A 14,504-nucleotide genomic window follows, 5' to 3' on the forward strand; every position below is an offset into this window, starting at 1 on the left:
CCATAGTAAATCCATAGTAAGGATACCACAGCAAGAATAATGGACACAGCAAGCGTAATTGAGAGCAGAGACATAAAGGAGGAGACAGTTTGGAAGTAAAATTTGAATGTTCAATGTAGTCTTTATCTTTGTTGCAAGATTACCAATACCAGTCAAGTTGTTAGTGAACTCAGGTTAACCTTAATAGGATAATTATTTGCTAATTCTGCAATCTTATCCAAAGGACTGTGGCTATGCTACAATTCCGCTGTATACTACATAAATCTTCAAACACACACAAAAAAGCTAACTATGTTTATTTTAGGATGCGTCCATGTTTGACGTGCAACTCGCAAAAAGAATTTCTCTTCTACTTGTCTGCTGGTTGGCAAAAGCAGGGGAGCATTTTCAAAATGAATTTAAAGCTTGTACAACCACCTAGGAGGGCAATATCCATTGTGGTTTAAACACTGTAAACATGCTTGTGACACCAAAATTCTGTATTTACCCTGCAGTTCCTACACTCCTGATCCGTAGTGTTTTTTTTTTTTCTTCTCCACACATTTCCTAACTTAGTCCCGCAAGATCTCGGTCATGCTTGAATCCAACTTGATAAACTATAAGCCACTTTGCACTGTCCTGTTTTGATTTTCTTCTTTAAAGCTTTAAGATGAAAAACTTAATTTACCTTGGCATAATTGAATAGTAAGAGTTTAGTACATGGAAGTGAAATATCATTATCACTGTTGTTTCCTCCTTCAAATGAAAATCCAGCATAACCAATGCAGTCTTGAAGCATGTTTATGCCCCTGAAATTTACATGCAGCCAGCCCGCTAGCGGAAGCCTTTTGACAAAGAAAGCTGTGACACAGTAAAACGCAACGACCACTTTGGGAGAATATGATGATTTTGATACTTTTAGACAGTTTTCTACTGCAATCTTTACCACATGTGTGCACCAGTAGCTCTGAAAAGCAGATATTGAAAAAAGGGTTGCTACACAATCCTAAAAGTAAAAGTGAAAGCCAACATAGCAAGCAGATTTCTGTGCTGTGCTTCCAGGGTAAAAGCTAACAGCATAGCAGTATTATCTGGGAAGACATTTTTATGTTTTGCTAAAAAATAAAGCTATGCTATGTGTAAACCATTCTGTGTGAGGCACTGCAGTCTGCCGCTGTAGAACTACCAATCAGAGAAGAACCCATCAAATTATTGATATAAAAGGGAAAACGTTGGGTTGGCCAAATTATAAGGTTGTAAACGTGTGGATAAAACCAGTTACATACTTAGTATTTATAGAGTATTTATACATCAAAAATGCATTCAGTTAACAGACAGCATAAGCAGTACATTAAACAGATCTTTTTGTAGCATCTAATTTGGGATAAGACACATTTGATCTATCATGTATAACTACAAAAATAATTTACTTTTTTTCTGGCTTTATATTCTCTTTGCTGTTTGTTTCCTTGGGATTTGCTCTTCTGGACTAAGATCTGTGTAATTTTTAGTGAAAAACAATGTACACCCTCTTTGACGTATACTCTAATCAGTAGCATTTAGAGCCAGCTTTAGCAGCAATAACTTGAAGTAATCCTGTAGTTCTTGGGTTTTTTGCAATTGCATGCTCTGTCCTTTGGATGAATTTGCTGGGATGTCCACAGATTGACAACTGTCTAGAATGTTTAGTGAATAATCTTTCTCACTGTAGAATAATGGACTTCAAATAATTCAAATTGCCATTGGTCTTATAATTCGTTCCAGGCTTTCCCATTTCTTTTCTCCATTGCATTAATGCTCCAGACCAGCAAACTGCCAAAAGTTCTGTATTTATAAAGGTGGTCACATTTGCTGAATAGCAGTTAATCAAGGGCATTTGATTAGCAGCACCTGGCTGCTACTTAATTCTTATAGAAGCAGTAAGGGTGTACTTTAGATTTTAATGTACTACATTCAGCATTTTGGCTTCATTTTAATTCATTAAATAATATCACAGTGCAATATTTTGTGTGTTGCTGTTCATCTGAGGTTGTATTTACCTAATTTTCAGACTTAATGTTTTTGTTATAATGTCCTGATACTTAAAACCATATAATTCACAGAGAGTGTACTTCACATGGGGGTGTTTTTCACATGACTGTACACGTGTTTCATGGCAGAACACAAATCAAAGAAACCTACCTTACAATTACAGTCAAGGAAATTGAGAAACAGTGCCAATCAAAATATTGTAGTAATTATATCTCTAGATATTTATGTGAATCATTAAAACAAATCTATTAAGTCATAAATAATCGTACAAGTTTCATACACAATTTAGCTACTTTAAACATTCCTGCACTTTCATTGGTTAAAGCACATGCCTGCAAATCATGTTGCTCCACTTATCTAAACATTTGCAATTAACAAATGTGTTGTTTTAGTTGTCATCTGAATGAATGAAAATATATACAGTATAAAATAAACAACACCGATCATACAGTAGGAAATCTTAGCCATTGAGCTGTAATGGAGAATCTCATTTTTGGCCTATTTATGAATGTTGTTATGGGATTCGTAAGTAATGTTGAACAGCCAATGATGTTATTTTTATATTTATATTTTATTGCTGTAATTTTATAGAATGGTAGAACTTTTTTCTGTAATGTCAAGAACAAATGCATTTTACAGCCCTTTGACAGTGAAAAAAACATTTTTGTGAACAGTGTGGGCAATTATGAATAGGCTTTTGAGATGTGTAGAAGTGGTCTTGCTGGTAAACAAGGTTTGTGAACTATCCACAAACCCTTGTCCTTGATTTTCTTCAGGCAGATCTTTTTCTACTCTTTAGACAAGTGGTCTCCAGACATTTCTTTCTTCACATGTATACAATTCACCAGGGCTGAACTGGCTTTGTTATCTGGTCACTGTGAGACTTGGGTCTGGCAGTGTGTTTAGGGTTTTTTAATTATTTATGAATTTGAGAGGGGAAAAAAACATACATGTGTGCATGTGTCGAGTCTTTCTTCCCTTCTCCAATTTGCCAAGCGTGTGTTTTTGCTGGTCTGGGTTAGTAGCCACCAGTCATAAAGTGGTAATTGGGGTCTTCCCCAGAACAGCTCTTGCTGTCCAAAAACATGAGTGCTGGAGCTGGCAGCGAGGTGAGACTTCAGCACTCTGGATAGTGCATCACTCTCTTGGAGTTTTAAAAAAGTTCCATTTTTTAATTAAGTAAATAAACTTTTCACAGATGTTTCTTTCTGATTTCTGATTTCTCAGTTCTCATTTCCGCACGGATTGGCGATGTCTGTGTTTTTTTCCCCTCCTTCTCTGAGGCAGTATCACCTACTGTTTTTCAGTGAGCTCAGCGGTAGTGTAATAATTTTAGTCCCATCCCGATACACATCTCAAGTGTCGTTCTCATTGAAAAAAAAAATGCTTCTACGTGCCACATTTAGTTCTTAATTATGACTCCAATTATTAAGGGAAAGACAAATTGATGTTAATAATAACCAGCACTGTTTTCATTAACTGATTATTTCACACCTAGTTTATAATGGTCTTTTAAGCAGCAACCCATCTTGTAAATTTTGCAAAAACACTGAGCTCAGCGACTTCATTTTGTCAAATCTGGCATTGCTGTTTATCTGTTCACATTCAAACACAGATACATCATAGATTAATCACACTGAAGAGCATCTTAAAACAACAGGGAGGTAGGGAGGTAAGAAACAGTTTTTTGTGTATTCATGCAGAAACAATGTGTTCGCACAAGCAGCCTTGGTAACCATAAGTAGTATTTCGACATTGTTGTGTACGAGTTGTGTACAGAAATATTTCCAATATCTTTACACAGATATGTCCTTGAATGCAGATGTAATGCTAAGTAGCATCTTGCTACATCCACTGTGCTGGCACATTTTGAATGTCACCAGTGCAACCAAAATAGCAACTTGGCTTAAATGTGAAGCAGTGCGCCTGTGCCAGATATGACGGCCCAACGGGGGTGTGACTTTTAAATCTGCTGGTGCAGTGTAGGTTTTGAAATCACTTTGGTTCAGATTGAGCTTGTGTCTCGGGAGACACAACCTTAGTATGAATTCTAAAAAGGAAAAATGGTATTTTTCTAACCGATCTATACATATGTATATTTTTTATATTTTGTTATATAATTACTTCCGGTTGCAAACTAAATACTGTCAGGACTTCAAATAACAGGATAGTGCTGGCCAATATGACCCCAAATGAACATCACAAGTAATTGAACACTTTACCTCGTTAACGATAAATAAATGATTATTTTAATGATCAATGGACATGACATGTTGGTAAATAGTAAATGATAAAGGCTGGTAACTGTCTTTACTAACCCAAAAATGTACATGCAGCCAACCCGCTAGCTAATGCAACAACCACTTCAACAGATAATTGACAGATATAGAGCATAGTTTTCTACAGCAATCTTAAGCACATGTGTGCATCAGTAGTGCTGAAGAGCCAGACAGTGAAAGTCAGAGAAGCGAACAGGTGTCCTTTTGATGCTGCCAGGGTCAAAGCTAACCCTAGCACACTGGCATTACCATCTATTCTACTAGCTCTACTAGCTTGAGTTCTAGCTCACCCCCAGCACAGAGAGGATAACAGCACTGTCTGGTAATACTAATTACAGACAGTAATTGCAGTTATTTTTACAGTTATTTCAAAATAAAGTTACGCTATGTAGCTTCTGTGTGCATTGTTTCAGTGCTTTGCCAGTGTGCTTGTATTGTTTAATTGACTCAGTGTTTAAGTTCTCCATGTTGCCTCCATGTCATGGGCTGAATGGGGTGGAGTCACATAACTACACACGTGGTAGTTATGTGATCCCAGGAAATCACAGTATTTGAAATAATCAGTGTGCATGAAACAACTGCATAATGACATTTTAAGATTAAGTGTATACGTAAACATGTCAATGCTGTATTCTCTTGAAAACATATTTTAAAATTTAAGAAGACAGAACTTTTGAAAGAAAACAAAAACATGTTTAAAGTGGAGTTTTACCCTAGAAAGCCTTTAATTTCTCAGCATTATTGTAGTGTTCAGAAAATGTTTGCCACTTTCATCCAGGTGTATGGCAGGAGAGAGGGAGTGAGGTTGTGTGCAATGGGGCAGTTGCGGAGTTGGTCACAGGGCTGCTGGTTGAGAGCTTGCCTCTTCTGACCCTAATTACGAGTTCATTTATAGTGGCGTTGATTTAATCTCCTCCGTGATTGCGAGATTGCTGACAGTAGCAAATTATGTCTAGCCCAGCCCCACAACAGGACCAATAAAACATCGAACAAAGTGAAAAAGCTCAAATCTGATTGACTGAATCAGAGTCTACGCAATAGAAAAATACTCCCCATATGATCACCCATATAAACTGAATTCTGTATTAATACATGTTATATTTTATCTGCTTTTATTTATTTTAGGTATCACTTTACTTGAATGGCCCATTATAGATGCCTCATAGATGCTCATCTGACAGTCAACGAACATTCAACTCAATATGTATTAAATGCAACTGAACTCTAAGCTGAAATGACTGTCTATTAAATGTTGCACAATGTAGTATTTGCAGTTAAAAGCTATATATATATATATATATATGTATATGTATATACATATATATGTAGTATTCATGTTAAATTTACAATCTAGGAAATTAAACACTTCAACAAACAGCTACTTTAAAAGTATGCAGAACGTTTGTTATGCATATCTTGCAAACGTTGTCTTGCCTGGAGCTGTTATTTTAAGGTAAAAATGTTACAAAATGTTGCTTGACACGGACAATATACTGATCATGGGGGAAAAACGAAAACATTTGCCCCTTGTGATGCACATGGGAATCAAACCTCAGTCTGCATTGTCCACACAAGGGATAAAGGAAGAACATATGCCTTGCCAATTAGTCAGCACCCAATTTAATTAAGGTGTTACTCTGCACTGGGTTAACATGCATGCATACCAGTTCTGTGTTTTTGCACCCTATTTTTGCACGTGTGTGATCATGACATAACACATTTGCATGAAACGTGGCATAAAAAAGCTTAGTATGATTTATACTATATCTACACAAAACTATCAAAATCTTGCTTAAATGGCAACTCAATTTCCAAGCAGTAATTCCTTACAGCAAACGTGAAGGAGTTTACTGCCACTGGGAGTGTTGTTATGTCTTTGACACCTTCTGTCAAGTGCAGTCAGTCAAGATTTGGTTTTCCTTTTATCAAACTCTGCAGCAGTCAAATTCCATTGCCATGAAAAGACCAATGGAAGCCCCTGAATTGGCCTCAGCAGGGTTAATCGTGGTGCAAATGTAACCTATACTACTATGCCTTGCGGATGTATACATCATAGATACTTATCAGCCAGTCATATCCGCACTGACATTAACTTTATTCCGTATGAAACAGTGTAGGTATCACATTGTGTCCTCCTTTTCAATACCATCCCCCAGCATTTTATTATAAGTTTGCTTTGGTGCCAACTCCATGAAAACCTGTCAGTCTTGCCTGCACACCTTAAATAGGAGGACTACCAAGCCTTAGCTTCATTATTAACCCTTCAAACTCTATTATCTATACACTACCCTCATAGTTTCTGCCTTCCACAGCCATCAACTTGTAACTGTCATTTGAATTCCCTGGTGGATCAAATACCATTAGCCTTATGGGCATAATAGAAAAAGAGCAGAAGGGAAACAGAGAGACAGCCATCAACCATAACCCTTTGTGTAATCCCCTCACGCAGCAGAATCACTTAAGCGAAGAGTTCTGGCCATCTACTTCTGTCACACTCCAATGGTTCGTTGGAAGTGTTGTGTGGTCTTCATCTTTGGAGGCACACAGTGCTGGAATTAGACCTTGTGTTATGATCAGACTTTTGTTCTAGCTCTCATGTCTGTAGGCTTGGTGTTTGACACCATTCCAAAGTTAAAGGTTCCCTAGAATGCACTTATTCAGTATTTGAAGTTTTTTTGGTGTATAAATATTGAGCATGTGGCGTTGGTTGGGACGGAAAATGCCCAGCATTCTTTAACGGCAATAATTAGCTTTGGTATTTTACTTTAACACTTTTCTTAAATGGTGAGCTTAAGGACAAAATGATGAGGTCTGCTTTTTCGGCTGGTTTACATCAAAGCAGCAGGTGTTGGAAGCCGCATAGAAAAGCATAGCATAGCTGTGCTCATGGCTGTCCTAGCTAAAGAGATGGTATGTAAGGTTTGGACACAACCACAAGGGCGATCTAGAGTAATCTTATATACTTGATATTCTATGGATGAGTGAAGTGCTTTGTCAGAATAGATGTTTCAGCTTATATTTACACTTTCGTCAAGTGCTGTCAGTCTTAATGCGCAAATGGCCTGTCAATAGCTCAAAAGCATTGCTGCTGAGTCATCAGCAAGGCCTAGCACTGGAACTTCACATGAGGTGCTGCATTATCCCCTCCTTAGCCCTGACTGAACCGGGCTACAGAAGATTGGCTACAGGAGGACTAGTGCCAGCCTGTAGAACATTGATTGATTGATTGATTGGCATATTGCATGCCTATTTGTGGATATAATCTCTGTATTTTGACTACTTTATTTGGCTATTCGTGTACCTTTATACTCATCTGTCGTAAAAGAATGTAAAAATATAAAATATAATATAAAAGACATAATAATGTGATTATACTGTAGAACAAAGACTGACAAGCGCTGTTCTAATGAGGCTAACTTCTACTTACGCTGGTATTTCTTTGTCACAGAAAGTGTGCTGTTTGTACTGATAGTCTCCTATACATTATTTACAGACGCGCAGTTTATTAGCAACTCAGTTATCTGCAATATCTGCAATATTAGATGTGGGAATAGGATTTTAGGTTCTGAGTTGAAGTCAGGGTTAAAGGTTAAAAGTTTAGGTTAGGAGGTTAAGTTATATTTAAATAATATTGAGTTGAATCTATTTGAATTATTTGAAATATAGTGTCACCACCTCATTTTTTTCAAACACCTAATTAAGCGTGCAGGCAGCATTGCTAGGAAGTGGTCTTTATTTTTGAATAATTTTTTTTTTAGAAGCAGTCTGTTACTGTTATATAAATAGAACCTCATGATGATATATTTCTGGTAGAAATAAAAGTTGTTTAGAGGAATAAGATCGATAGCAATAGCAATTGTTACTGTACAGTAAATGGAAAACTGAAAGTACATTTAGTGTGATTTAGACAAAATAACTGTCGGCCGCAAGCATTTGCTATTTTGACCTTGTTTTGGTAGTTTAATCTTTAAAAGGCTCCTCTGTCCCTAGAACCCACCACTGAGAAACCATCTTAATTATCTCTTTATGGTATGTTTAGCCATAATTACAGGCTGCAGCATATGTCACTCTCCTTCCAGTGCCGGTCCTAATTGCTGCAGTTTGTGCTTCTCATCTGGCACCAAAATCTCTCCAATGTTATCTTATTGTCAGCCGCAGTTGTAGCACACAGCTGAGATCTTTAATTAGCATCAGAAGCCTTGTCTAATTAGAATCCCTCTCAACTTCTTTTGTGGTCAGAGTTGATGAAAGCTATGCATAGACCAGTGTTGTTCTAACCCAGCAAAGGATGCAAAGAAAAAACTTAATTATTGCTCATGGCTGCTTTTGTTGTCCGTCCATTAGCAGAAACCATTTCCAAAGACAGTCTGTTGGTTCAGCCTTTGTTCAGATCAATAGTTACTGCAGCTCCATTGCATTTTCATAAAGACTATCACCATTTATGGGCCACATGCCCTTGGATTTATACCAACAAATTGGGAACGACTTGGATTAATAGAGTGCAGCCTTCATTTGTTTGAGTGGAGGGTGGCTGCAGTCGATACTTACATTCTTGCTTAGCGTCAGTAGGTACAGCCTCCACCTCAGCTGTTTTTTAATTTTCATTAATTATTATCATTTTAATGCCATACAATCTATTCCTTTAACTTTTCTCTAAAATCACATTTTTGGTCTGCCCCAAGTATTTGCTCCAAAAAAAAAATCAGTTCCAGTGCAAAATAAAGTTTCTCCACTGAAGATTTTCTTCTAACTCAATGACATTGTATATAAAGGGATGTGTTACCTTGTGAGTTTTCTGTTCCATATTTTTTTAATATTAACTGAATATTTAATCAATTTGATGTGCTTTCATTCAAATGTATAAATTAGCTTTTGACCGTGCTCCACCAAATTGCTTGCCTATATTTACCTGCAGACCTTTAGACTAGAGTGAATCATTGCCTGTCCTGATTCATACTGAGACTGACATCTGTCTCTGATTGCAGGCAGAGCAGGACAATGGACACCCCCTTCCAGCCTTTGCCAACCTCCACATTGAGGTGCTGGATGAAAATGACCAGGCGCCATACTTCCAGGTACCAACCTACTATGGCTTCATCATTGAATCTGCACCAGTGGGCACCACCATCTCAAGCAGTGCCAATCTCTCCTCCCCTCTGACCATCATCGCCCTGGACAACGACGTTGAGGAGGTGAGATTTGATCAAATGTCTTTTTTCATTTTTTAGCCCTTTTTTAACCATTCCCCGGGGCGATCCTGGGCCGCCACCCACAGGCCCATATAAGGACGTCCCCCTCATTTCCGGTTCATTCCATGTTCATGTGTGACTGTGGCGTGTCCATGTTGGCTAGTATCTGATCCTATTCAAGTTATCTCCAAGTATGGTTCTCAAAGCAAGCATGTTACGCCGCGTCCAGTTCATGCTCCCTGGTGGCTCAAGCTCATGAGGCAGTCACGGCATACTCAGGTTGGCCTTGCCTGGTTATCTAGTTCAGGCAGCTGGTTCTCCGGCTACCCCTTTGTTTACATAGAGTGTAGCTCTAGTTCTCAGTTCTAGTTTCCCTTTAGTATCGCCCAAGCACGGCTTGTGGCTGTTTAAGTTCTCTCTATTTTCCCAAGTGAGGTTTGCAGCTTGAGTTCAGTTATCTCTCCCCGATTAACCAAGCTAGGATTGTGATTTTTGTTTGTCCCCTTCCCACGTTCTGGTCACGGTAGTTTACGTATCTATCCCCTGTTGCTCCCTGCTCCTCCCAGTCCCAGATTTGTTGTGTTCACCGTGTGGTTTGTCACATTCTGTTTGTGTTCCAGTTTTGCCCATTAGATTGCTGCTCATTGGTTTTACTGCACCTTCTTTTGTTTCTCTGTTGTGTTTTAATTAAACCTTGCTTAGTTCCATCTCTGCAAGTGTTCATCTCGTCATTGTCTGGCCACACACGCCATGACAGTAACAAAGTTTGCGAAATCAGAGTACTCATGAATCTCATGAAGTACCCATGAAGCCACGCGTTCAGAACCGAGTGGAGGCTAATGCTAATACTAATCTAATCACAACACATTCACCCACTATAAAACAGTTATTTCACATCAGTAGTTGGGGAACAGCAACAGATGTCAGTCCAGAGTGTGTATCACTACCAGACTGGATTATACAATATTAAACACAGTATAAAACAGTCACTTTACAAAACCTTTTAACTAAACTAAATAAACCAGTCCAGAATATCTCATTATAGAAACTGCTACTAAACATAAAGTATTTTTTACTTCAGTATTAATCAGCAGCAGATCTAATCTAAACTGTGTGCCTGTATTATTTATAAAAAAAATACAAAGATCGGATCGGAACATCGCTATTGTGACCAAGCCAAAATGTAACCAGCTCAGATCCTGTGGGGTTCTGGAACTTTGAATGGTTCTCCCTTTTTTTTTTACTCTAAATAAACTTTTTATCTTTAACTTTATGGCTTTTTGAAATCAGTTTGTTTTCCACTCTCTTAACAGAAATTAAGTGCCCACACTGTTGCATGCCAGTGTATTTTATTGTCACAGATATAAATAAATAAATGGTTGAATGTGAAATGAAAACTTGACATGTTCTTCGCTGTTCTAAGTGTTTTACTTTCACTTTTGGGGGGAAGGGCCTAAGGTCTAACATTCTTTTCACGAAGTCTTAGGACTTTCTGAACCTTCCTTAACTGACACCTTTGTTTTATTGTCTCCTACCCATAGCTCGCACTTAACCAAGTGCCTGTAGGTATTAGTGAGTGTTGCCAGTGCTTTGACTTAAGGTGTGAAGTCCTCATCCGCCCTTTCTCTTTTTTCTCTTTTTCTTTGTGCTGTCTTTTCTTCTACCATTTAATTTGCTTAATGCGCTGCATGATTGCTGTCTTGTGCTGTGTTTTATTGATTTGTGTTTTACGCTCAGAGCCTGCCAGCAAGGCCTTTGAAGTGTCTCATTTAGAATTTGGTGAATCTTGAGGACAACTTCTGGCCAAAAAGAACGGCCACATAATAGGGGAAATGTAAGCAAAAGCATCATGTCTGAAACCGTAAATAAACGAATCCCTTGCGTGTTCTTTCTGACAATGTTTTTCTTCCCCCATTTCCAGCATGAGCTGCTGGTTGCACAGTTCCTCACTTTAATTAGCGTTCAGGGAATGTGCATGTGTGTGTGTGTGTTTGTGTGTGTGTATTTAAACTTTGAGTAAGAGCTTAGCAGGGTGCACTCACTCACACAATGAGAATGTCACAGGGGACCTTGTCTGTGTAGGTCTACGTGTGCAAGTAAGAAAACTCATGTAAGGTTAATAATGTTGTATCTTTCGCCGCGTGAATAAAACACAGTCATCCATATCGTTTTCTTCTCAGGTTTTTTTTTTACAGCCATGTTCACCCTGAGATCAAGCCCATTAAAAACCAGGGGCACGGAAGCATTAGCTAGCAGTGCAGAAAGAAGGGTAACAGCTCACATAATGGAAATTGCCATAAGAGCTGGAAAACGCTTACAGGCAACTGCCACTGGGATTTGGGTCAGCAAGGAATTTTGATCATGTCCCTAAAGATTCCCCATTAAGTCTCCTGTGTGCTTAACAGTTTATCACCACTAGTGCTGCATAGGGCTTTAACACCTGAATCTGTGGACCTATTATTGTGTTAAGTACTACAGGTAAGACTTAATGTTCTGCCAAATGTTATGTCAAGTGGTTCTACACAAAGGTGATAGATTAAACTTCTTCAAGTAAAACTAAAATTGTGATTGTGACCAAATTGAGGGATTATTTCTGTGCATTACTCATATACAGTTGTGAAAAGTCAGAAAGCTCCCTGATTTATTTTTAGCTTATTCAAACATATGGACATTTGACCTTCATTTGAACATATAACTACTATATACAACTTTAAAACAAATCATCTGTAAAATGTAATTAATAGAAATTCAACCTTTTTGTGGGGAAAAACTAAGGACGCCCTACATTTATTACTGCTAAAAATCAGGTCAACCACATTAGCTGCAGATGATTAGAAATCAAATTTCCATTTTTTTATATTTAGATATATTACCTCCATCTCAGTATTGTTAAAATGTCCATATGTTTAAATATGTTTAAAGAAAAAACCTAGAAAACACAGGTTTTCTTAAGGAGTCCTATTTTTTACTGTTTTTAAGTAATACAATATTCAGCTAATTAAAATAATAAAATTAATAGAAGCAATTACAAGATCCATCTAATTAACTGTATTAACATGCAGCAGCAAGGTCTTTCATACATTAGGCAATAAATCAAAGAAGGTAGTTTAAAGGTGTTTAAGTGTAAAGTGTGACTCATACTTTTTAGTCACTAGATAGTGTTAGATACTTTTTTTTTGCTCTTTCCTTAACATTAGTTTCCTATTTGCTACACTTATGTCTGTGTTTATGGCAAAATAGTTCAGAGTACATGGTGGTTGAGGTGGACTTAATTCAGCAAAGCACTGACTAAGGGAAGTGATTATTCGATTACCCCTGTGAAGATTTGATTATGGGTTAAGCTTTCCTAGGGGGTCTTGGTTAATACAAAGCCTTGAGTGTTGAACTTTGTTTAAGTTTGAGAGAAATTGTATCTCTCTTTTCCTCCTTCATGAGTCCCAATAATATATTTTTGTAGCACCTTTCTCTTGTTGTCCTCAAAGTTCACTGTTGGAATTCCTCTGCCTTTGCGGTGGTTTGCTCTTGGTAGTTATTTTTGGACCTGCTGAATTTGAGGTGCTTCAACCCCTTGGCACTGACATTGTAATTTGATTGATGCCCCTTGCAGAGCAAAGATCCCATGGTACGAATCTCCCTGGACAACTATGGCAGCATCTTCGCGGTGACACCCAGTGGGCTGGTGCGCTACTTGACACTTCTGAAGCCTGTGGACCGTGAAGACCAGCAGAGTTATGGCTTCACAGTAAGTACTGCATGGCAGCTCTCCTCTATCAGCCTACTTAGCTCCATCAATTCCTCTGTTTTTCTTTTGTTTGTTTCACATTTACGCTAATGTCCATGCTAGGTTCCAGTGAGGCTAATGTTTATAATTATTCAGACTTTGCCCCAGTTTGATTGATTGAAGTCTGAAGCCACCTGAGATCATTTTATGAACACTCTTAGTTTGCTCAGGAATATCCTGACTTTAGAGTAAATACAAATAAACATTGCAATTTCCCAAATGGATGCACATTCCTTAGTACATCCGGCACATTTCCCAAAACTGCGAACTCAATGCTCATTATCAAACACACTATTCTCAAAACCTTGCCCCAACAGGGAAATCCTCTACACTTTACAATTGAACAGCAAATGATAAAATTAGAACCACAAATATACCTCACATATATGTACATACACTGGCCAGTAAGAGACATTTGCTCTACCTACATGCGACTTGAAGTGCTCAAAGCATGGCCCATTTTGCTGGTGTGCTGTATCAGGCCCAGTGTTAAACAAGCTTGTTCTTAGTTTAATTAATCAACAGTGATTATGATGGATTTTATGGTGGAGTCAGAGCTGACTGGTCCAGCTTTCCTAGGGGGTCTGAACAGTTTGCTCGAAAAGCTCTTGTGTTTGCTGTGGATGCATACCTTGGCCAAGCCATTTTCAGAACCTTTTTAAAAAGCTCATTCCGTCACCCTGTTCTGATTCTCCTTTCACTTATTCCCTCTCTGACTGGCTGGCTGACTGACTGACTTTATCATACTGATAAAAGACAACTGGGCCACTGACTGACCGACTAAAATTAACTTTCAGCACTACATAGAGCCACTGTCAGAGTTCTATCCAAATAAATATTTTCATGAATAGTATCAGTGTTTTTTTGCCTTGCAGATGTTCTGTTTGGGACAGATAACTTTGCTGGCTAACATCTCAAAAGAACATCAAATACTGCTTTAGCAAAACAGCAGTAGGAAATACAATTGACATTTAGAAAATTCCATGCATCAGCCATGACCAAGTGCAGTAATATTAGTTGTGTTAGTTATGTGCATTGCAGCAAAATTATTTATCAGTAGATGTCTGTCTGAACCTGAACTCAAATGCCACGTTACTGAAAGCTCTGGCTCATGTGATAATGTCAAGATTTATCATAACAAACACCAGGCTTGCTTGCCCCAAATGTTTACATGCCCCAGCTAGTAGATAGCATAGGCCAGAGCAAATGTATTAGCTGGTTTAGCCAATATACTTTAGTAAATGT

At 38.1% G+C, this 14,504-nt stretch overlaps 1 protein-coding gene across 2 annotated transcripts in view; it reads left to right on the forward strand.

The window, feature by feature from the left end:
* pcdh15b (protocadherin-related 15b) overlaps positions 1–14,504 on the forward strand; it is a 218,693-nt gene that overhangs the window by 77,561 nt on the left and 126,628 nt on the right. The window contains exons 12-14 of one of the 2 annotated variants that reach the window (XM_072666592.1): positions 9,275–9,481; positions 11,020–11,040; positions 13,086–13,220. In XM_072666592.1, the coding sequence (XP_072522693.1) occupies positions 9,275–9,481; positions 11,020–11,040; positions 13,086–13,220 (363 nt within the window). The remainder of the gene's footprint in view (positions 1–9,274; positions 9,482–11,019; positions 11,041–13,085; positions 13,221–14,504) is intronic. The other variant, XM_072666593.1, reaches the window with a different exon arrangement.

Source organism: Salminus brasiliensis, chromosome 22, assembly GCF_030463535.1.
Source record: "Salminus brasiliensis chromosome 22, fSalBra1.hap2, whole genome shotgun sequence".
Lineage (NCBI taxonomy): Eukaryota > Metazoa > Chordata > Actinopteri > Characiformes > Bryconidae > Salminus > Salminus brasiliensis.